At 37.9% G+C, this 24,052-nt stretch overlaps 1 protein-coding gene across 4 annotated transcripts in view; it reads left to right on the top strand.

Moving 5' to 3' along the window:
* Window positions 1-18,012, top strand: part of LOC139452067 (B-cell linker protein-like) — a 58,407-nt gene extending 40,395 nt beyond the window's left edge. For 2 of the 4 annotated variants that reach the window (XM_071233375.1, XM_071233377.1), the window contains 10 exons: window positions 47-74; window positions 1,104-1,138; window positions 1,504-1,528; window positions 2,235-2,486; window positions 6,103-6,248; window positions 6,785-6,811; window positions 9,767-9,880; window positions 12,699-12,779; window positions 13,655-13,804; window positions 15,781-18,012. In XM_071233375.1, the coding sequence (XP_071089476.1) occupies window positions 47-74; window positions 1,104-1,138; window positions 1,504-1,528; window positions 2,235-2,486; window positions 6,103-6,248; window positions 6,785-6,811; window positions 9,767-9,880; window positions 12,699-12,779; window positions 13,655-13,804; window positions 15,781-15,891 (969 nt within the window). In that variant the 3' untranslated portion in view covers window positions 15,892-18,012. Of the gene's footprint in view, window positions 1-46; window positions 75-1,103; window positions 1,139-1,503; window positions 1,529-2,234; window positions 2,487-4,067; window positions 4,337-6,102; window positions 6,249-6,784; window positions 6,812-9,766; window positions 9,881-12,698; window positions 12,780-13,654; window positions 13,805-15,780 lie in introns of all 4 variants that reach the window. The other 2 variants (XM_071233376.1, XM_071233378.1) reach the window with 2 other exon arrangements.
* The last annotated feature ends 6,040 nt before the right edge of the window (window positions 18,013-24,052 follow it).

Here is a 24,052-nt window from a genome sequence, read left to right as displayed (position 1 = left end):
GAGATTGCCAGGAAGAAAAATGTCTACAGATATCTTTTCGTTTCAGGATACTCCCCCTCCGCCACCAATTGAAGGTAAGGTCATTTTGATGTCTACTTCTGATTATACCAATGGCCCTTTTCTTTTTTTGGGTTACAATTGACTCTTTTACATTTAGGCCTCCCTTTTTTTTTTAACTTGCTTTACAGATGTTTTACAAGAATGATTAATACCTGTGAGTTGGTGGAAAAAGAAAAAAGAAAAGCGATTCAGATTTTTTAAAATACTTTTCTCTTCCACTACAAGTAGGCTGGCTGAAAATCGAGCTGCTTTACATTTCTATACATAAATCTGGTTTGTTTTCCATCAGTGGAGTGCTGACATGACTGACCTGATTGACATGACTGACATGATTGACATGTTTGACCTGCTTGACAGGATTGACATGATTGACATGACTGACCTGATTGACCTGCTTTACAGGATTGACATGATTGACACGATTCACCTCTTTGACCTGATTGACCTGCTAGACATGTATCCTTCTCCTCTTACACAAGCCACACAAGTACAACATCTTCACTGCAACTACAATGAGTTTTTGTTGACAAAAAAGCAAAGTGATTACAAGCTTTATGTTCCACAAAGTTCACACTGCAACAGATCAGCATAATGTTCACTGTTGCACAAACACTTTACGGTAATGATTCTCCATGGTAACTGTTCCTACAGTGTGAGTGTTGAGTGCCTTCATCAATATCACCTTTAGGTTCAGGTGTGGGGGCACGGGTGGACCAGTCGCCTAAGGTGCCCCGATTCACTGTGCAGAGTTGTGTCCCTTGGGTGCACCAGAAACCTATGATTGTGGGTTCGAATCCCAGTTCGCCCTGATAATGTTTATAGCTTTGTCAGCACTATACCCGTGCTCGTGGTTTTCACCAAAGTGGTAAACGTCTGAGACCTGCATCACTTCGGGCTTTCCTCCCCGTGATATAACTGGAATACTGTGAAAAGCGACGTTAAACCCAACTCACTCACTCACTCAATTAGGTTCAGGTGTAATCTGTTTCCTGGGCCAGGTGGAAGTTGTCAGTGTACCATTGCAAACCTTCGTTTTCTTCCAGATGATATCTATGATGGTCCAGATGACATTGACCAGGTAAGACAGTTTCCTTCAACTTACCGTAGTAGCCATAATAAGTGCACAGGGTACTTAGGGCCTGTGAAGATCTGGCAGGTTATATATGATAAAGATCCACAATGGTACAAGCTGTAGATTTTGTTTATCATAATGATCCATGATGCCAGAACCTATATGTTTCATTTGTCATAATGATCCACAATGTGAGAGCTATGTATTTTGTTAATGTTAAGGATCCACGATGATAGAACCTATATGTTTTTTTCATCACTATGATCCACAAAGGTAGATCTATATATTTTGTTTCATATCGGTACTGTCGGGGACCATGTTTGTTATTTTGTGTGACAAGGACAGACTAAAACTGATTTCTTATTTTACAGGATTTGTACCAAGAAGAAGATGTCGGTGAGTATCATGATTATACTTCAAAACCCTGTGCTTTCCCACTTCTGGGAACCAGAGAAATAGTTTGACTTTTCCGGGGTGCTACCTATCCGACTTGCCCAGGTCCATATCCACTGGTAACCTCGCCATCTTTCACTTTTATGGAGTAGAAACATCCAGCTATCCCCTTTGTTAAGCCAGATCCTTTACTAGACAGCTAAGCCATGTTTCAGTCCAGTACTGATAAACATAAGATCCTTTATCAGATGGCTAAGCCATGTTTCAGTCCACTACTGATAAACATAAAATCCTTTATCAAATGGCTAAGCCATGTTTCAGTCCAGTACTGATAAACATAAGATCCTTTATCAGATGGCTAAGCCATGTTTCAGTCCAGTACTGATAAACATAAGATCCTTTACTAGATGGCTAAGCCATGTTTCAGTCCAGTACTGATCAACACCAGATCCTTTACTAGATGGCTAAGCCATGTTTCAGTCCAGTACTGATAAACATAAGATCCTTTATTAGATGGCTAAGCCATGTTTCAGTCCAGTACTGATCAACACCAGATCCCTCACTAGACTTTGACACACTCAGGTTGAATTTGAGATACATATCGTAACAGGCGTGTAGTAAATATAATATCAAAATTGTGGCCTAAGAGTTTCCTGGATGCAAGTGAGTAATTCAGTCACTGATTCAACGTGACATTGTTGGGCTTCAGGTGCCCCACCTCCTCCCCCTCTGCCAAGCATGAACCGGCCCAAGGTGATCAAGCCACCCCCGACCCCACAGAGGAAGGAGAAGGAGAAGAAAGTACCTACCACTTCTTCGCTAGTGCCCCAGATTGGTCTGTCTGCCATCCAGGGTGCTCTTGGAAAGCTGCGGAGGGTTTCGGATGATAAGACGGCGGACGACAAAGACACGAAAAATGAGAAAAACAAAGATGAAAAGTCAAAAGATAAAAAACTTGCAGGTGAGCTTTTACTGACTGAATTAGGTGATGGCACAGATATGAACGTCATTATTGATGCTAGGAATATTATTACTAGATTGGCCAGATCTCTGTGGAGACTGTGTGTCAGAATCAATCAGTGCTTGTTGTAAGAGGCGGTTCAGTGAATTGGGTGGTCAGGTTCAGTGACCTTGTTTATTACTAGATTTCCCAGATCTCTGTGGAGACTTTGTGTCAGAATCAATCAGTGTTTGTTGTAAGAGGCGGTTCAGTGAATTGGTTGGTCAGGCACTGTGACCTTGTTTATTGTGTCATCGTAAACCTGATGGCTTGGGATGTTGCTGATGACATCAATCACTGGTTTACATTGGTTATCTGTACCACATTCAGTTACCACAGGCTGTCATCATTAAGTTGCAATATTCCCACGGGTGGTATTTACCAACATACAAGACCAGATTTGTCATGTTTTGAAAAAAAATAAATTTAATCAACTTTATTAAGAGGATAAGTAGAAATTCTTTGTCTATACTTTTTATCATTTTCATATATTAAAGTATTCTAGAGTAAGAGCTGTGTATATTGAAGTGTAAAATTCTCAATGACCATCCACCATGTCAAACATTTTATGCACTTTTGATGAAAAAGGAAAAATGGGGTACAGGTTTAATTCCTATTTGTTCAGTACAAATGATGAAGGTCTTGTCTGAAGGGCGATGGGGTCACCTAATTTGTAATTGCTTGTTACCCTGATGGCCTGGTAAAAGCTATTTACTCTTATAACACAGGTGTAAAATGATCTGATCATGCACACATTGAAGTTGAGAAAGCTCAAATGCACAAAAGTCAGAAGGGACGCGTGCAGTCTGAACGAAATGTGAACAGTTGGGACTTGTAGTGTGATCATTAGGGCTGGGACGGGTAACTCCGGTACTTGGGTTGGTTGGGTACTGAGTACGACCCCGGTACCCGCAGGACTACCTGGATAAATGGTTAGTCACATGATTATATTGTTTAATGGCAAAAATGATCTAGAACTCTATGGTTCCACTGTAAGTGACAAATGTTCACATCTCTTTCTGCACACATTCCTTCTGAGTTTATATGTTTGAATAAAGATAAAACTTCAGTCAACTTCAGTGTATTCATGAGCTGATCGGTTATACGTGTATCTAAATACATTTTGACAGTACAGTCACACGTTTCCCAATCGGACATTTGTACCTGTCTTTTGAGACCTACAGTGGGTACCGGGTTAATGTCGGGTAATAGGGGGATGGGTACCCAGGTAGTAAATTTGGACTCGTCCCAGCCCTAGGTAGGTAATCATGGAGTTTCAATGCTAATGTCATTAGACAATATATCACATAACTAACTACCAGGGTCTGGGTATTTCTGTGGGTACTACTCAGGACCCACCTGACCCGAGTCCCCGAGTTGCACGCCCAGCGCTAACACAAATACTTCTGAAGTTGACAGGATATCATAACACAACATGTTGCAGTGTTAATTATTTATTTAGGCTTTTTCCTTTCAGATCGCCTTTGTCATGTGTTTCATAAACATGTATATTTCATGAAATGTACATGGTGTCCATTTCAGATTGGAGCAGATCAGAGGATTCTAATAATAACAACAGTCCAAAGGCTGTATTAAAACCAGTCAAACCAAAACCTGAAATTCCCAAACTACCTAATGTGAAAAAAGAAGAGCAAAGCTCTTCTGTTTCCAGCATTAGCAGTAGATTTGGAGGCATTAAGGCAGTGGTTAGCGATATGAATTCGAAGCCAGATATTGCATCCAAACCAAAACCACCCTCTAAAATGAAAGACAAACAAGAAAGTGGGGTGAAGACTGTCACTCTTCCAAAGGTTTGAGTTGAATGTGTTGACATGAGTTATCCCCCTTTAAGTTATCTCCCTTAGTCTTGGGGAAATTGAATACTGTTTTAACGTAACATACTTTTTGAGAGAAAAGGAATCATGTTGAATGAGAATGAAAAATCCTACTGAACTTGTATGGATGATAAAATCAATGAATTTAGGGGATATAATGACAAAAATTGTGTTGTCTTTCTGTGTTATTCAAATTCCCTCTTTTAGTTAAACAGTCAAAGGGAGATAACTCTATAAGAATGACTCCTGATGGACAATGGGCATGTTATTGCTTAAACTAACAACAACTTGCACCTGCGTATCACATGACATGAGAAGACTTTAAAAAGTATTAATAATGCATTAGGTAACAAATACAAATGTTTAGTTGAAATTTGAGAGGAAAATAAATCAAATTATGTTGCAAAGAAAGTGTCGATAGTTCCAAATTCAAACACTTAGTATTTTAATTGTTAATATTTAAGATACTGTCTTTCTTTGATAAACAAACATTTTGTGAAAACAGAGTCATTACAATAAGATTTTGTACTCTCTGTAAAAGATTGAGAACACCCCAACTGGAAGTTTGACCTGTGAACGTCCAGTTTAGAATTGATCTTAAGCTACCTACTAACGGGATTGGGTGGTTAGGCTTGCTGACTCAGTTAATGCATGTCATCATATCCCGATTGTGTAGATGCTCGTGATATCAGTCAGTGGATTGTGTGGCCCAGACTTGATAATTTACAGACTGCCCTCATTTATCGGGAATGTTGCTGAGTGTGGCAGTAAACAAATAAACAAATAAACAAACAAACAAAACTTTTTTGTTGGAGTAGCCCATAGTCCTTGCCCCTCTGCCGTGACTTTTTGTGGCCATGTTTTTGTAACGTGTTTACGTATCCTTAAATACTCATAATTAGGATAAATTGTTAGATTATAAATCTCTCTAATACACACTTGTTCCTGGATCTTGGTGCACTGCGATATCTTTTTCATATCTAGAAATGGATTATTCATTGCAATAAATTTTTAACTGAGAACAGTGCTGGAAAGGTTCTATTGTTTCAATTCACACAATACCGCGTAATAAATGTGTTTGTTTCATATCACATAGATTGCAGATAAAAGTAATGCTTTTTTACCTCAAACTTTGATCTTAAACATTTTAGACAATAATAAATCCTTTTGTTTTTCCATCAATTTAAGACTTTTAACATCAAGCGAAATTAAGACAGAAATATTTGAAAAGGAATTCCTTTCTGAAACTAACTGGACATTTTAGAATGAAAAAAACTACTCATTTACAATAAGATAAATTGAATTAATCTAATTTTTTGTCAATTGTGGTAAAAAGGCAAATATTAGGAACTCATTACAAAGGAGAAATTTCTGCAGCTATTTGATGTTTTTGCTAGCAATATTGCAAGGGTTTGAATATGGTTTGGTCTAGTTACGTTGAAAATTGGAATCCATCAATCGTGAGCTTTCACTCCCTGCCTTGTAAGCCGTTCCGCATGTTCAACCTCCTCAGCTTTAAAACCCCAACCAACGTGTTTGACCTGTTGTTTGTTTCAGCTCATCCCAACCCTTGCACGTTGTTGACAAGTTGTTGCTTTGTGTGTTTCTCATGCATGTTTGCAGATTGACGTCTATTTCAGACTTGTTGCAACTTATGTGGAAACATGTTTTATATTGGTAGATATTCCCAGCAATATTGACATTGTTTTCACACATGATGGACAGAAATTAATCAATTTCAGAGCTCAAATCTAAGTTAAAACCCACTAAAGGATCTTCAAATAAGGAAGAAAAGGTTAAGGAAGAAAAGATTGAATCCCAAAATGGTAGTGGACCCCCCCTCCCCCCTCGACCTCCTGAGCAAGCGACCCCTGAGGAAAAACAACCGGTATGACCCATATGTGAAATAGACGTGATATTTTGACATTTGATAAACTTTACAAAGCTAATATTAATTTCTAGTAACAAAGTGCACTTCTTTTGGTATTAAAATCTTTTTCACATTATTAACACTTTTTATTTTTTTGCTGAATAAAACAGATTAATTATTACTTATTCAATAACAATCACAACATTCTTATATGTCTGGGTCACAGGTGGCCCAGTTGTCTCAGGCGCTGCAATATGCTGTGCAGAGTTGCGTCCCTTGGGCATGCCAGAAACCTATGATAGTGGGTTCGAATACTGGTTCGCCCCGATTTTGTTTCTAGGTTTGTCAGGACGATATCCGTGCTTATAAGTTTCACCAAAGTGGTAAACGTTGGCGACTTGCATCACTTCGGGATTTCCTTCTATTATAATTAGGCTGACACAACTCACTCACTCACTCTCTCACTTACATGTCATCTTTCATTATGAATGCAGGGATTCTCCTATTTCTTTGGGAAAATAGTCTATATTGGATATATTTTTTTCTTATTAAAGATTAAACCTACTTCACTGACTCGAAAGGTGAGATCCCTGTTATGGGTTTATTTTCCTTACATAGACTTCATGACAAACTTGTTGAAAATTTCTGCTGATAACTTGAGCTTGTTTCCTGCAAAATGTTCAAGAAAAGTTTTTGCCAAAGTGGTTCACGTCATTCCCACACTTCTGGATAGTTGTTAGGTATATAGTATTGCATTTAGTTAGGAGAAAGATATCATGTGTTTGATTGAGTATGAGATGTTTCTCAACAGTGTTAAATACACTAGTTTTGGGCATTTTTCTGCAGCACTTTTTTCAATATTTATGAAAACAGTTGTTAGTCAGATATTCAGTCTGGAGTGAAATGATACCAGAAATAGATTGATAAATGCCATAAACATCCGTGACAGACAGGTATCACTGTTTGCAGAATCTGAGTACTATCCACCAAATCAAGGCTTGGAGTGTCTTCAGATTTTCCACGGAGAGATCTTTTATCGGAGTGAAAGATCAAATTTTAATGAGATTAGAAACATGTCTGTTTCAACATATTCAGGAACCTTATGAATCAAAATTTGAATTAATATTGTCATATTACTTAGCGACCAGTAGAAAGGTATCTCTAATTATCTTTTTATGAAACATATATCAGAGATAGGAGTGTATGTTTTGTCAAGTGTACCAGAGGCCACTCAAGGAGATGTTTCGGGGTGCCCTCTAGGATTCAAGTGTGACAACTAGAATAATAGTTTTCTTCTGTTGTTCAACTCAGTGCAAGAACTGTTTGATAGGCATTACTTAGAAGTTGACAGATGACAAAATAGAGACAATTTATGGATAACATCTTTTTTTACTGTAAAGGCGACGTTTCAGTATAGATCCTTATACCGTTGTCAAGAAACACCTTCAATAAGGAAGTAGTTGTCCATAAGTTGTCTCTATTATGTCAATTCAGTGAGTGTCACTTCACCAAGGCTAGACATTTGTCCCCTTCCCTTTTCATTGAGATTGATAATCATGATAATACCGTTTTCATTTCGAAATATTCAAATTTAGTTTGTGAATCATTTGCGTGTTCACATGTCATCATTTCCATGTGTATATCCCGTTTATTTGTGGTTTCATAGAAACATTGTCACACGGTAATGCGCTTAACAAATAGCATTTCTAGATATGCCCTCAAGGCGCCAGGAACATAATTTAACGGTCCCATTGAAATTTAAGAATGTCACTAAAATACAAGGAACTTCGAGACCCTGCATGTTGATCCAATATGTTTATCATTACCGCAGCGTGGAATAAGTACGTTTTAGCTTAACAGGTAATGTTAGTTCATTAAGCATGAGAGTGGGCTGTTGTTTGTGGGAGGTGATTGCTACATTAAACCTGTCTCTCCCTCCCTGGCTGATGGTGACTAACTAGTACATGTATAATGTGGTGATGGCTTCAATACATCCTGCATGGCTTCACAACCCTATATTGCTTGTGTATACCTCTGATGCAAACTGTTTAGTTGCTTTTATCTTTAAACGTATTTACTGTATTCCATATATTAAGCACCGGCACATAAGGGACCATAAAATATTCAAAGGCTGGTATTTTTTATCAAAAATATTTATTTCCCAAATAATGGAAAAGTAATTTTACCTCAGGTATTCCGAAAGGAAAAGATGTTTTTTGATTTTCTGATTTTCTGATTTTTTTGCTATGTATTACCTTTTTTTTTATTTTTCAAAATATTAGGTTCTTAAGGGATCAGTGCTTTGTATGTGAAATACAGTATTTGTTGTTTATTTATTAAATCTTTATGAATCTGTTAAGAGGTAAATGTAATATTTTGAGAACTGATTCCTGTTATTTCGAACTGATGGTTCAATATGGTTTATGTATTGTGTATTCAGGTACAGTAGTAGGTCGCCAGTAACCAATGCTTGTTGTTAGAGCCCACTGAAAGTTGTTTCGTGGTCAGGGCTGTGATTTGGCTGTGTGCGTGTCACTGTGCCCTGCTGGACTGAGTTGTTGCTCATGCTTTCAGTCACTGGTTTGTCTGGTCCAGACTTGTTTATTTGCTGGCGGCCATACTATGAGCACACGATGCCTTTTAGAAAGTGGTCAAATGTAACAAAATGTTCTTTTATGGAAAACAATTTCTTAGTAAAATACAGATTTTAGTAGTTTTTTTGGTTTAGTCCTGTAAAGAAGTCGTTCATCCATATATCTTATCCCTACTTAGTCCTCCAGCTTATCATGCCTCTCAAAGTACTTATAAAAGCCCAAGGCTATTATTATTATTATCATTATTACTAGTAATAGTAGTAGTAGTAGTTGTAGTATTTCAAAATTTCAATAAGGTACCACATCTTTAAATTTGAGATAACAGGAATCGTATCATGGAATACTTTCATCAGTAGTTATTTTATCTTTAATAACTTTTACCACATGTTTCAAGGGTAAGACTGATGATAACTATGCTCACCGCCAAAAGAAACGCGAATACCATACATGTTAATATATGAAGAATTACTCATATTCAAGAGATATTAAATTGGTTCGATACACAAACGAACATACTGTCATGTTGTGGCACCGATGCTCATAAACGTATCACATGGCACATCATAGTTCCATGACTCGAGATGCACCATTTTTCTCGTGTAGGATTAGCATGTGAAGTTCGGGAATCACATGCAGCATTTCGTGATAAGAATAAAAACACTGTGTGGTAACACTTGACTGACTGTCAGTTTTGTCATTAAGTGGTACACATTGGAAACATCTCTTCTTAACATATTTATTTCTCTATATGTTTATATGGTTTCTTTTGGCGGTGAGTATATATCCAGACATCCACTCTACAGAGGTAAGACACACTAATTACTGTATCAGAAAGCCAGGTTTCTGAAATCAAAATTTCAACGGAGTTTATAAAAATGATTTGGCTTGTCATATGAATTCTGATGGTTTTGCAAGCATTTCATCTGGAAAATATGTTCTCAGCTGACCCCTCCAACCCCTCCGACACCTACTGTGGAGGTCGTCTCACTGATCCCGAGTTATGATGATGATGATGATGATGGAGAAATATATGATGATGCACAGACTGCAGATCTGGTAAGTCTTGCGATGTGTAGTATCTCCTGAATATATAGGTGTATATCACAGTGCCTTCTGAAGACTGGGATACATATGACAATGCCTACTGAAGAATATGATACATATGACAATGCCTACGAAAGAATAGGATACATATCACAATGCCTACGAAAGAATATGATACATATCACAATGCCTACTGAAGAATATGATACATATGACAATGCCTACTGAAGAATATGATACACATGACAATGCCTACTGAAGAATATGATACATATGACAATGCCTACGAAAGAATAGGATACATATCACAATGCCTACGAAAGAATATGATACATATCACAATGCCTACTGAAGAATATGATACATATGACAATGCCTACTGAAGAATATGATACACATGACAATGCCTACTGAAGAATATGATACATATGACAATGCCTACGAAAGAATAGGATACACATGACAATGCCTACTGAAGAATAGGATACACATGACAATGCATACTGAAGAATAGGATACACATGACAATGCCTACTGAAGAATAGGAGACACATGACAATGCCTACTGAAGAATAGGAGACACATGACAATGCCTACTGAAGAATAGGATACACATGACAATGCCTACTGAAGAATACAAGACATATGACAATGCCTACAGAAGAATAGGATACACATGACAATGCATACTGAAGAATAGAATACACATGACAATGCCTACTAAAGAATAGGATACACATGACAATGCCTTCTAAAGAATAGGATACATATGACAATGCCTACTGAAGAATATGATACACATGTCAATGACAATGCCTACTGAAGAATAGAATACACATGACAATGCCTACTGAAGAATATGATACACATGACAATGACAATGCCTACTAAAGAATAGGATACACGTGACAATGCCTACTGAAGAATATGATACACATGACAATGCCTACTGAAGAATATGATACACATGACAATGCCTACTGAAGAATAGGATACACATGACAATGCCTACTGAAGAATACAAGACATATGACAATGCCTACAGAAGAATAGGATACACATGTCAATGCCTGCTGAAGAATAGGATACACATGACAATGTCTACTACAAAATAGGATACATATGACAATGCCTACTGAAGAATATGATACACATGACAATGACAATGCCTACTAAAGAATAGGATACACATGACAATGCCTACTGAAGAATAGGATACACATGACAATGCATACTGAAGAATAGAATACACATGACAATGCCTACTAAAGAATATGATACACATGACAATGCCTACTAAAGAATAGGATACATATGACAATGCCTACTGAAGAATATGATACACATGACAATGACAATGCCTACTGAAGAATAGAATACACATGACAATGCCTACTAAAGAATAGGATACATATGACAATGCCTGCTGAAGAATATGATACACATGACAATGACAATACCTACTAAAGAATAGGATACACATGACAATGCCTACTGAAGAATAGGATACACATGACAATGCCTACTGAAGAATAGGATACACATGACAATGCCTACTGAAGAATACAAGACATATGACAATGCCTACAGAAGAATAGGATACACATGTCAATGCCTGCTGAAGAATAGGATACACATGACAATGTCTACTAAAAAATAGGATACATATGACAATGCCTACTGAAGAATATGATACACATGACAATGACAATGCCTACTAAAGAATGGGATACACATGACAATGCCTACTAAAGAATAGGATACACATGACAATGCCTACTGAAGAATAGGATACACATGACAATGCCTACAGAAGAATAGGATACACATGACAATGCCTACTGAATAATAGGATACACATGACAATGTCTACTAAAAAATAGGATACACATGACAATGCCTACTGAAGAATAGGATATACATGACAATGCCTACTAAAGAATAGGATACAGATGGCAATGCCTACTGAAGAATATGATACACATGACAATGCCTACTGAAGAATAGGATACACATGACAATGCCTACTGAAGAATAGGAGACACATGACAATGCCTACTGAAGAATAGGATACACATGACAATGCCTACTGAAGAATACAAGACATATGACAATGCCTACAGAAGAATAGGATACACATGTCAATGCCTGCTGAAGAATAGGATACACATGACAATGTCTACTAAAAAATAGGATACATATGACAATGCCTACTGAAGAATATGATACACATGACAATGACAATGCCTACTAAAGAATAGGATACACATGTCAATGCCTGCTGAAGAATAGGATACACATGACAATGTCTACTAAAAAATAGGATACATATGACAATGCCTACTGAAGAATATGATACACATGACAATGACACTGCCTACTAAAGAATAGGATACACATGACAATGCCTACTGAAGAATAGGATACACATGACAATGCCTACTGATGAGTGTGACAAATATGACAGTAGTATGTATTTTGTGTCTCCAAATATAAAATCAATAATTAAATGCGAAAGAAAAAGAAACACTTTTTGCCGGGACTGCTTTTATTTTACTTCATTTTAAGACCTGTTAATTGTCATAAATATAGACGTCACAGGTCACGTGAGATAAACGTGTCTTTTGACAAGGAAAGACAGATGTCCTCTTTACTGAGTCCTAAAACTATGATTCCTATAACAATGTGTGTTGAGAGTACTACAAGCTGGGGTGCAGACCACAATCTGTACCAGGCCTCAGCACAGCATCTTATACAGGACATTATAGAAATGAAGAATTGGTGCCAGTTGAGGTATATGGCATCTGTAATGAAAACATGTTGTTTGCAGGACCCGATGTTGAAGTACGAGTGGTATCATGGGAAGATAAATCGTGCAGATGGGAATGCAAGACTTAAAGGCGTGGGAAAGGTAACTGAAATTTTGATACTATTTTTTTGTTTTGTTTATTGTTTTCGCCGCACTTGGCAATGTTGCAGTTATATGACTGTTGTAAATATTCGAGTGTGGGCCAGACTCAATGCTGTCGGTGTGTGAAGAAGCGTAACCAACCAACTCAGCCTCCATTTGCTGGGGACCTATTGTAACTAGAATCCGGGGGGGAGGGAGGGTGTGACAGAATGTTTTCAGTGACTGTTTCAAGAAATAACATGTCAATGAAAGAAGCAGAATAATCTAGTGTCAGGATGTGCATCTTGTCCAACCAATAATGGTTCTGGTGCAAAACTTGAGGCTAATTTCCTCCCCCCTCACTTGTGTTTTCTTGAACAAATTTAAAAAAAAAAAAATCCCCTGTTGCCATGTCCAAGTACTCCATTATGTAAAACAAGAGGCTAGTTCCCCTAGTATTTCTGGAACCAATGCTTTTTTCCGGGAAGTCCTGTGTTGATAAATACTCTATTATGTTCTGTACCCTAAGTGATATACATGACAAATTGGTAGTTACCTCTTTCTATGTATTTTTCGAAAGTAACAAAACCCTTTCCATAATCAGAAAATACATATAAAGCATCAGACAATATCTAGTCTCAATTATCCACGGAAACAGATACCATTGGGCTTAAAAGGCAAATAGTGGTAAAAATAATATGAATGGATCACTGAAAATCAGTGATGACACCAGGTGTTTGTGAAAAGAAAACTCCATTCTACAATATCCTGCCCCACTGGTGGCATTCATCACAAACACATGCAAGGGCAAGTCAACCATTGATCTAAACCAGCATCTATAGACAGACAATATAACAGTGACAGTGATTTAATCGATGTATTTCATGTGCTGCTAGGATGGGACGTACTTGGTGAGAGTAAGTGATAAGGACCCAAAGCAGCCATACACAATGCAAGTGCTGTTTGAAGACCGGGTCAACAATCTCAAAGTTCGACTAAGAGATGACAAACGCTTTGCACTTGGGGAGTCCAAGCCAAATGAAATTGTAAGTAGAAAAATTCTTATAAACTTGTCTTACACTCGAAAGCCTGCTTCTGTTGCTTAAGGTAGGCACACCAATAAAGCGTGTTGATTGGTAAAACAATTGAGGATAATAGGGACTGTCTAGCAGGCAAGTGAGCTGACTAGGTTCTCCCGAGTTTTGAATGAAGAGTGAGTGAGTGAGATGGTTTTACGCCGCTTCCAGCAATATTCCAGCAATATCACGGCGGGGGACACCAGAAATGGACTTCACACATAGTACCCATGTCGGGAACTGAACCCTGGTCTTCAGCTTGACGAGGGAACGCTTTAACCACAAGGCTACCCGACCGCCCCTTTGAATGAAGAAGTGAGCTAAGTTCTGTTTCATTAATGATATTCACTCAGTTGTGGTGTATAAGCTTAAAACTTAGAATTCATCTTCATGTCACTATGGCTAATTTTCAGCTTGACGTATGGATTATTTTGAATAGATGTGGTAGTTGTAATTTAGTTTTTGAAGTATACAAGTATCTTATCAACCATTGGCACAGAAACAGAGTCCACTGGACTTGCTGAAGGTGCATATAAATAAAAACTCCCTATCTGTCCATGTTGATTTCTTATTTGAAATAATGATTAGGGGTCATCATTTCATGTAGCCTTGACATGATCAGCAGGCTTGTAACAACAGTTTTTGTTTGTTTGTTGGTTTGTTTGTTGGTTGTTTAATGACACACACAGAAATATTCCAGTTATATGATGGCGTCTGTAAATAATCGAGTCTGGACTAGACAATCCAGTGATTGATATCATGAGCATCTACCTACACAATTGGGGTATGATGACATTCATCAACCAAGTCAGCAAGCCTGACCACCTGACCCTGTTAGTCCCCTCTCATGACAGTACAATGTGTGAAGCCCATTTCTGGTGTCCCCTGCCGTGATATTGCTGGAATATGAATATTGCTAAATGCGGCGTAAAACCATACTCACTCACTCACTCACTCTCTTACGACAAGCATAGTCGCCTGTTATGGCAAGCATGGCTTGCTGAAGACCTATTCTACCCCGGGTCCTCACAGGTTGTAACAACAGTGGCATGAGTAAGTAACCGTTATGTGCCGGCACAGCGGGAGTAAACAGAACACATATGGCCATTTTGCTGTGCGGTTGCTTGGCATTGTATGCAACATGTGCCGTATCTTTGTGGTTGCTCTGTGCATTGCATCAGTGGTAAGGTAACCACCAAGCATTTGCAGGCGTTTGTATATTCATCTTCCCATGGCAAGGGAGTGAACTGACTGTCAAAGTCCAGTTTCCACCCTTGTCGAACTAGGCTGGAATTTCTGGGCTCGATCATAGAGTCAACAATGGCTATTACGAGTTATGTCCGTTTTATTTCTCTCCTATTGACCAATCAGATTCCAGCTCTCATATCACTTGCTTGAAAGAAAATGGTGGCGCCCAGTCAAGACAATCTGATGTATAATCAATATATATATTGGGATAAAATGGGTCTTACATCGCGAAGTGCATCAAATCATGTGAGCACCCTGATTAAAAACATGAAAAAATTGGGGAAATATCTGTTGGCTTCTAGTTGGCAGTACACCTGCTTTGCAAATCCTGCAATTGACCAAAATCTGCACAACAGTTTCAAACTGAATGTCTATTTCGTTACGCGAGTTTGATTGGACTATGGACTCGTTAGTCCAGCCACAATAAAAGTCCATAATAGCAGACTGGTTTGGCAAGGGTGGAAACTAGACTTTTAAAGTCAGTTAACTGCCTTGCCGCAGGAAGATGAAGTATATTTATTTGGTGCCACTCCTTCAAACCATACAATATTTCAAGCTGTACAATATTTTGATCACAACAATTTTTTTCATGCCACACCAGTATGTCCAACAAACTGATTTTCACAGGCTTCCTAAGAATGTCAACGATCTGTCAAAGTTCTCATTCTGACAAAGAATTTCATTGTTTTATTCCACAGACATTCAAAGATGTGCCTGGTATGGTCACCCACCACAAAGTACATCCAGTTCTGCTGATTGGCACACAACAAGGGGAGATCACTCTCAGGGAAACACCCAAGAAAAACTAGGACAATATGTGAAGGGACATCACTCTCATTGCTTCCCGGGTTAATCTTTACAAAGAAATTGCAAGCAACTATATAATTGATCATCATGAAGCAACACAAGAATACAAATGATGTTGAACACTATGTGACTATGTCATTAATGATCATGTATTGAAAGGAATTGGTCTTTTAAGCTTTAAGACATTAATTAGGACATGTTAAGAAAAATTTGTTCTGTAATACAGATATGGAATGGCCTTGAACGAATTAGGAAGTATTTATTGGAATCCAGTCCTATTACTTGCATGTTATTGCTTGTTGAGTGCTATTGTTTGTTTTTGTGTGTAATACATATGTATATTTGTCCTGTGAAGTCCCAGTGAACTTTTTGTTATGACTGGATCAATTGTCAATCATGTTTTCACTTATCTCAGATTGTTATCAATGCAAACATAATCTCAGTTCATTATGAAAACCACATCCTGGTAGTCACAATGTCAGTGGAACACATCAACGCTGGGGAATGAACAGTTGCGATTACCTGCTGAAACAGTGGCATAAAAGTCAAAATGGTGGTGAATTTTATCGTGAAAATCATTTTCGATATTTTTTGCTACATCATCAGTATGATCATGATAAGAAGTAAATACCCAGAAACATCAACAGGGCAGACTTACCCCATATGTTTAACAACTGGTATGACTCTGTGTTCATGACACTATCAGCTGTTGTGTATCGGGGGTGCATCAATGATACGTTTAGAGTCAATCCATTGCTGAGAGTAGTTCAGTGGAAAATCATCGTAATATATTCCAATTGACAAATTTCAGACATTTTACTTCTTATAAGAATGTCAATTTCTGTAAAATAGAATAATTCTTTCAAATATTTCATGACTTGTCTCTTAAAAGGACAGATCATTGACCGTTAAGAAGCTTTGTTTGTAAAGAGTAGCTGATAACCCCCGAGCGTACTCAGCCTTGCTCGCCTTATTCCGTTTCTGCTCCAGTGACCAGACTTTTCTCCTGTTTGTAAATAGTGCACTTATTCTGAAATAAGAACAAACAGACCTAATGCAAGCCTTTTGTTTTGCTATACATATTGTTTTGCATAAGTATATAGATATACTACTACAACTGCGACAGTGAGGTGCATGATAATATAGTTTTACACTTCAAAGTGACTGTATTGCTATAGCTCTCCGTTGGGCTTCGTGACAGGACATGGAGGATTAAGACTCAAATTGAAATGAGTTCACGTTTTAGGATATTTCCTCAATAGAAGTTCAACTTTTCATGACTTATGTTTATGTACATGTGCACACTCATCCAAAATGAAATAAATAAAAAACAAATGAATGGTCGGTGAAAGATGTGACGATGTGACGATGTGACGGGGAACTTGGCTGTCAGCAAGGAACCCTGGGTAGGAGAGTGATTGGCTTCATACAACCGAGGCATATTTATATTGTAATCCAGGCCTTGATAAACACTGGCTTCTAATATAATCAAGCTGGAAGTTGGTATTTTGTAACTCATCCGTAAGACAAACACAAGCTTTCTCTCTTGTTTGTATCTATTAAAACAAAACTGAAGCCGTTTTACTCTGCACAGGGCTAGCTTGCATTGTCAGCACTGTGCAGAGCTCTATTTTGGTTTTATGACGTCACACACAGACATCATTTCATGCACGATTTAAAAACACAGAACCGTCGATGTACTGTCCCTATAAATGTTCTCGTTCATCATGATAAAAAGTGTATTCTTTAGCCTTCAAATATGATTAATTTTGATGCCCGTGGCTTAAACTGGAATGTCTTTGGTATTTGTGATAAAGCAATTGGGGAAATGAATGTTACATTTGATGTTTTGCTTGTGACACTGCAGTGTATACTCAGCACAAGTGTTAAAGGGTCACAAACTTAACACAGTGTTGTAGGAATGGGAGGGTTCAGGCAACTTGGATGGGCATACAGCCATGTGATGATTTCGTTCACATTAAGACATTAAATTTCCCCTAATTGGAGCTTGCCACAACTATGATTTTTCGATACTCATGAATATTCATGTTTCGGTTCATAAATACTCTAAAGAACTTAAAGAAAACCTGATTCTTACATATTACTATGGTTATTCTGTCATGACATTTTAACTTCTTTTGGCTCTCTATTGAAAACCTGCAGGGTAATACCAAGTTTCAAGTTTTCAACAGAAGCCTCAATAAATCCATGTTGGCGACCCTTCAATAAATGTGTTGAGTATGTCAGTCTTGTTAAAGTCTGATCGATCTTTTACTCCAAAAGATACCTCTCTGTGTCAAGGCCAGATGAACCATGAGTGAACTTTGACCTGATCAAAATGAAGAATGTTTGAGCCAATCAGATGTCAGCCTTTTATCGGCATTCGGCTTCATTTCTTTACTATCTCCATTTAGAAATTTGTATTTGTACAAATGAAAACCCACATGGAACACAAATATTCTCTCAGTCATACGCCATTTTGGGTGTGAGTGCCATTTTGCTTAAAAACAACAGAGTGTATAACATCCACAACAATGTCACTTCACAGCTTTCTTTATTAGCAGTCAGAACTTCACGATTATATTCATTTTTGTCTGAATACATTGCTCACTTGTATCTAGATTTTAGAAAACTGGGCACGGATTGGCTGACTAGAAAGTTCCCCTGACTCAACCTCCTATGGAGGTGTCCTCAGATCTTTTCTCAGAAAGGTACTGGTATCATATGGGTAAAAAAGATTTGGTTTTAATGAGAAATAAATAAGCATAAATCATCAAGTTACTGAAGACTGGGAAGCTTTCAGTCCATGGGACCAGCATTCTTGAAATATTTAGAACGACAGTATGACTGTGTCTTCCTATAACACAACACCAAGTAACATTACAGCTCAAACTTCGCCATGTTTGTTGTCTTCTTCTCCCAAGTCTCCTTTGTTTAGATGTGCACACATGTACACAATATAACTGAATGCAATAATGTTTTATGCAAAATTATTTTTATGATCTTTTCCTTGATATTATTTCCAACAAATGGGATAATTTCATGTTTTACTTGTTATAATATTTTTAATGTTCAGGATTTTAGAAAGAGTGTCATTGTTATTGATGAAGAGGTGTGTGTGTGTGATATCGCCTGGTTTAATATGTGAAGAGTACTTAAGGGTGTCTGAGTTGTTTCTAGCTTGTGCATAATTGTATATTTTGTTTCAAGGAAATGTAATGAACATCCTTTCAGTTATCCTGTTCTGGTGATGCAGGTTGTCCACCTTGTTGACATGCAAAGTTAGTTTGGGATATGTTACCTCATTACAAATTCCTAATATACTGATGGGAAGAAGTAAGGGACCAGGTGAAAGGAAGTAATATTCATAGTTTACTATTTACACCCTTCACAAATTATGATTATCATCATGTGGTATGCTTTTGCTCAATTTCATCACAGATACCCCAAATATGTGATCAAATTTGAAATATTAATTTTACTACATTACTTTTATATGATGTTGATAGCAAGTTCTCATTCCATGAGTTTCAAATACTTTAATATTAAAAGGGTTTATGAATGATATGGTTAATGTGAATAATTCCATTTAATATATTTGGTTTCTTTCATGCATGTGACAATTTTTTACTTTATTTTTATAGCATTTTTTTAAAATGAGAAGGTATAAAGGGACAGTGTCACACCATCCTTGGTTTTCCTCTGTCTTGTATCTACGTTCTATTATGATCAATACTTGGACCCCTTTTGTCTTCATTTTGAAAGGGGGCGGTCGGGTAGCCTAGTGGTTAAAGCGTTCGCTCGTCACGCAGAAGACCCGGGTTCGATTCCCGCCATGGGTACAATGTGTGAAGCCCATTTCTGGTGTCCCCCGCCGTGATATTGCTGGAATATTGCTAAAAGCGGCGTAAAATCATACTCACTCTCTCATTTTGAAAGTGACGTCACCAGCTCCATCTCCCTTTGTGTTCATAACACAGAATTTCTCTCTCAACTGAAATCAACAACCAATCAAAATCTCTCTTCCTCTGACCTTGAGAAGATTTACATTCAAAATCACCACCCTATCAGGCCGAACCCTTGATGTATTAAAATGAATCACAAGACTGTTTTACATGATTTTTAGGAAAAGATTTTTTTCTCAGTATTAAGATGGTGAGGGAGTCTTTTGCTACAAGATGTTATGGTTGTATTTGCAAGGGTATGAAAAAGTCAAGACAAGAACTGGTGTCAGTGGTGATATGGCTAGTTGTTGGAATCATGGAAGGACAGTGTAATTTGATTGGATACCTACATTTGGTGTTGTGTCATTCAAACTGGTCCTGAAGCTAAGGTGGCATGTGGGTCCAGGATTTAAATCATAATGGAATGGCGACAGTGGATAAACGAGAATGAAATAAACAGTGGAGAATAATCAAACAGATATTGACTAAACCTGCCACCTTGCCATACGGGCTCTAGTGGTTTGTTTTGGTTTGTTGTTTAATGCAGCACTTGGTAATGTTCCAGCTTTATCATGGCGGTCTGTAAATAATGGAGTCTGGACCAGACATTCCAGTGATTGACATCATGAGCATCGAACCACTCAATTGGGATATGATGACATGCATCAACCCAGTCAACAAGTCTGTCTCCCCGATCCTGTTAGTCGCCTCTTACAACAAGCATGGGTTGCTGAAGACCTATTCTACCCCAGGTCTTCAAGGGTCTCCTCTAGTAGAAGAGGACATATGGTACATTACAAACCCCTCCCTACTTTAGATTTGATGTATTATTTAGGTTAGCTCCTGCAACATGAGCTACTTGATCAAATATAGAATTCTTGTACTGTGCAGAGTGTTTAGAGTGAGACCCTGTTTGTTCAGAAACCCCTTCTGATGGACAGTGTTAAAATATTTAATGACTTTATTGGACTTTAAATCTGGGAAGCTTTGTTTCTGAATCTGCACACTGAATGACTCCTACAAAGTAAGACATTTGGTACCTGTGCTAGAATTGTTGCTTCAATGAATTCTACATTAATGTTTCACAAGACAAAACTCTGAATATGTATATGAAGTGAAATGCAAATATCAATATATGAAATGAAATGTGCATTGTATCACTAGAATGGAATTCTTGTTGCTGAGAGAGTTTCACAATGTATCTGTGATGTTATAGAAATGAAAGTCAGAGACCCAGAAAAAGCATTCCAGTTTTATTTCATCTTTTAAAAAAACACACAAAATATTTATCATACCAGATGATCATGATAACATATGAAAATGTTTCATATTCAGTTCATCATTCACCATTGTCATATATGATATGGAAGTTGTATAAATTGCTATTGAAAAAAGAAGATCAGAGTAACCAAAATTACTGATGAACTTATTTCTTCATCTAAAACATTGTCTCAATTATCAATAATGGATGTCAAGAATTATGTTGTTTATCAAAATATATTCTGTATGAGATTCCACAAAGATGTACATATATGTATGTGTATGTGCACATTTCATTGCATTCCGAAGAGAATATTATTAAATGAATAAATACTTATTGACTATATTTTAATGAATGTGAAATTCATATGTTTCCTTTTAGACAATTTCATTGCATTCCCGAATATCATTTTATTGAATGAAACGATAATAAATATTGGATTTATTTTAATCAATCTGTGATTCAGTTATTTATTTAGCTGAACTGGGTTCAAGAGAGCTTGTGTTCTGGCCTGTTTGTCGTGCGTCCATAGTCCGTCGTAAAATCTGTGTAATGTGTCCATAGTCCGTCGTAAAATCTGTGTAATGTGTCCATAATCCGTCGTAAATCTGTGTAATGTGTCCATAGTCCGTCGTAAAATCTGTGTAATGTGTCCATGATCCGTCTTAAAATCTGTGTAATGCGTCCATTGTCCGTCTTAAAATCTGTGTAATGCGTCCATTGCCCGTATTAAAATCTGTGTAATGCGTCCATTGCCCGTATTAAAATCCGTTTAATGCGTCCATAGTCCGTCGAAAAAATTGTGTAGTGCGTCCAAAGTCCGTCGTAAAGTCATATCAGAAAGCAGCGCACCAATAACATGTGCTCTCCTGGGGTGACTGGAACAAGACTACAGGAAGCGTTTGTGATACGGTCGTTCAGGACCGTACGAGGACGTTAAGTCAAGTTCGAAACACCCGTGATGTCTATTGCTCTTACAAAAATTGCTTGTTTCGAACGTCATTAAATGTTAATATCTCGAAGGTACAACAGAACATGTATGTATCGGTGCCTTGCTGACAAACCTTTATATTCTATTAAATTAGGGTGAGGTGAATTAGGGTTAACGTCGCGTTCAAGATGATTGCACTTATGCAGCGAATTGCATCTCGCATGCGTTTGTGTGGCTGCTTCTATTTATTGTGGTCTAGGTTTAGAGCGACCAGTTAAAACAGGGGGCTTTGGTGTACTCTCTTTCGGGGACGTAAGGTGGTGGACACTGATTTACCCGCCTGAACTAGACTGCTGAAAACGCAGAATCTGTTTCATATTCAGATCTATGCTCAAAGATTCAGAGTGATTAAAACAATGCATAAGTCTGTATGTCGAACAATATTCCTTCAGCTCCAGCCTTTGGTGTCGGAAGGTCGGTGGTTCGATCCCAAGGTCACGTCATACCAAAAGACGTTATAAAAATTGGTGCTTGGTATGTGCTTGACGCTCAGCATTGCAAAGGGCCTAAAACAAGGGCTGGTCTGCTCGGGTCAGTAAACTTTGTCTGTAAAAGGTGAGGTGAAATGTGGTTTAACGTCGCGTCCAAGATTATTGCACTTTCATAGCGACGTGCATGTACGTGTGTGTGGCTGCTTGTTCTAGTCCGGATTGATGCCGATTAATAGTGCTAGCTCACTGAGATACCATACCGCAGTTTAACATGAATACCCCACTCAGACACAGTATACTGACTCCGAGCCGACCAGTCCTCTTTTAGCATCTTAATGCCGAACGCCAGGCAGTGTAACAACAAGTACCATCTTACGTCTTTTGGTGTGACGAGGCCGGGGATCGAACCCCGACTTTCCACTCTTCGGGCAGACGCTCTACCACTAGACCACGAACGCGGTAGCACGATAATGTAAATTCCTACGAAAGTGATACCGTATTGTCTATATTCTGTTATTGAAACTCACGAAGTCTATGCTATGATGATTGTTATAATGACATTTTGAAAATCTTTTCATTTTCACCCTGAAAACAAGTTTACAATGAAACCTAACATTATTTGTAATTCTAAGGATTTGTAGTACATATAAATTATTTTCAACCTAGCTACAAAAGATTATTCGCTATTCGCTTTTATCGGCAGTGACCTTCACCCTACGTTTGTAGCCACGAGTCAACTGTTCAATACAATTAATCCAATAATTTCTAACTAATATCATATAATGAAACTGGTATTCAACATAGATTAAGATAATGACTGTTTTGTACCAACAACTATTACACCGATAACATTTGACCGATATCCTTTCATTCAGAAGGGTCAACTGAAGATAGCAGTAATTATCCATTTACTGCATAAGCCAACTTCCTTCAACAAAGTCCCCACGTGCAAATGAGACCAAATAGATGTAGATAACAGTGAACTGAGAACGCGATCCCGTATTTACTACCTCCACCTGATTTGTTCACACAAAATGAACTACACTCTAAACATACACTAGCCAGGTTCACAAACGTCAATCAAACATGAAAGTATATGCGATCCAGCCAATCAGAGCGCAATATTTCTCGTGTGTCCTTTGACGAAGGGACGAGGGACTGCACGTCACTTTCAACGGCGAACGCCGTCCGCGAGGAGGTGGTGGTGGATGGGAGGGAGGGAGGGAGGGAGGGGGATATTGTTTGGAGACTAAAATATTATTTTAGTTATCACCTGAAAAACCAGCCCCTTGCAGCAATGTTTTTTTTTGTGGCAGACAATATTCTATGTTTCAAACAGTTTTAACAGCATTTACTGGGACCCCCCAAGATTATCACGCTAGATAATAAAAGCATCATTTGGGTGTAAATGGCATATTATTATGAAAGCGAGAAAACCCTTCCCATACTCATAAGAATTATCTGCAAAACGTCTGCACGATTCCGGCTATCTTATGAGCATGTGTTTATGAATCACTATCAAATACTGATGATACC

Source organism: Haliotis cracherodii, unplaced genomic scaffold, assembly GCF_022045235.1.
Source record: "Haliotis cracherodii isolate W230 unplaced genomic scaffold, xgHalCrac1.p SCAF_9, whole genome shotgun sequence".
Taxonomy (NCBI): domain Eukaryota; kingdom Metazoa; phylum Mollusca; class Gastropoda; order Lepetellida; family Haliotidae; genus Haliotis; species Haliotis cracherodii.
The sequence above is the reverse complement of the archived record's forward strand: the minus strand, read 5'-3'. Positions and strand labels throughout refer to the sequence as shown.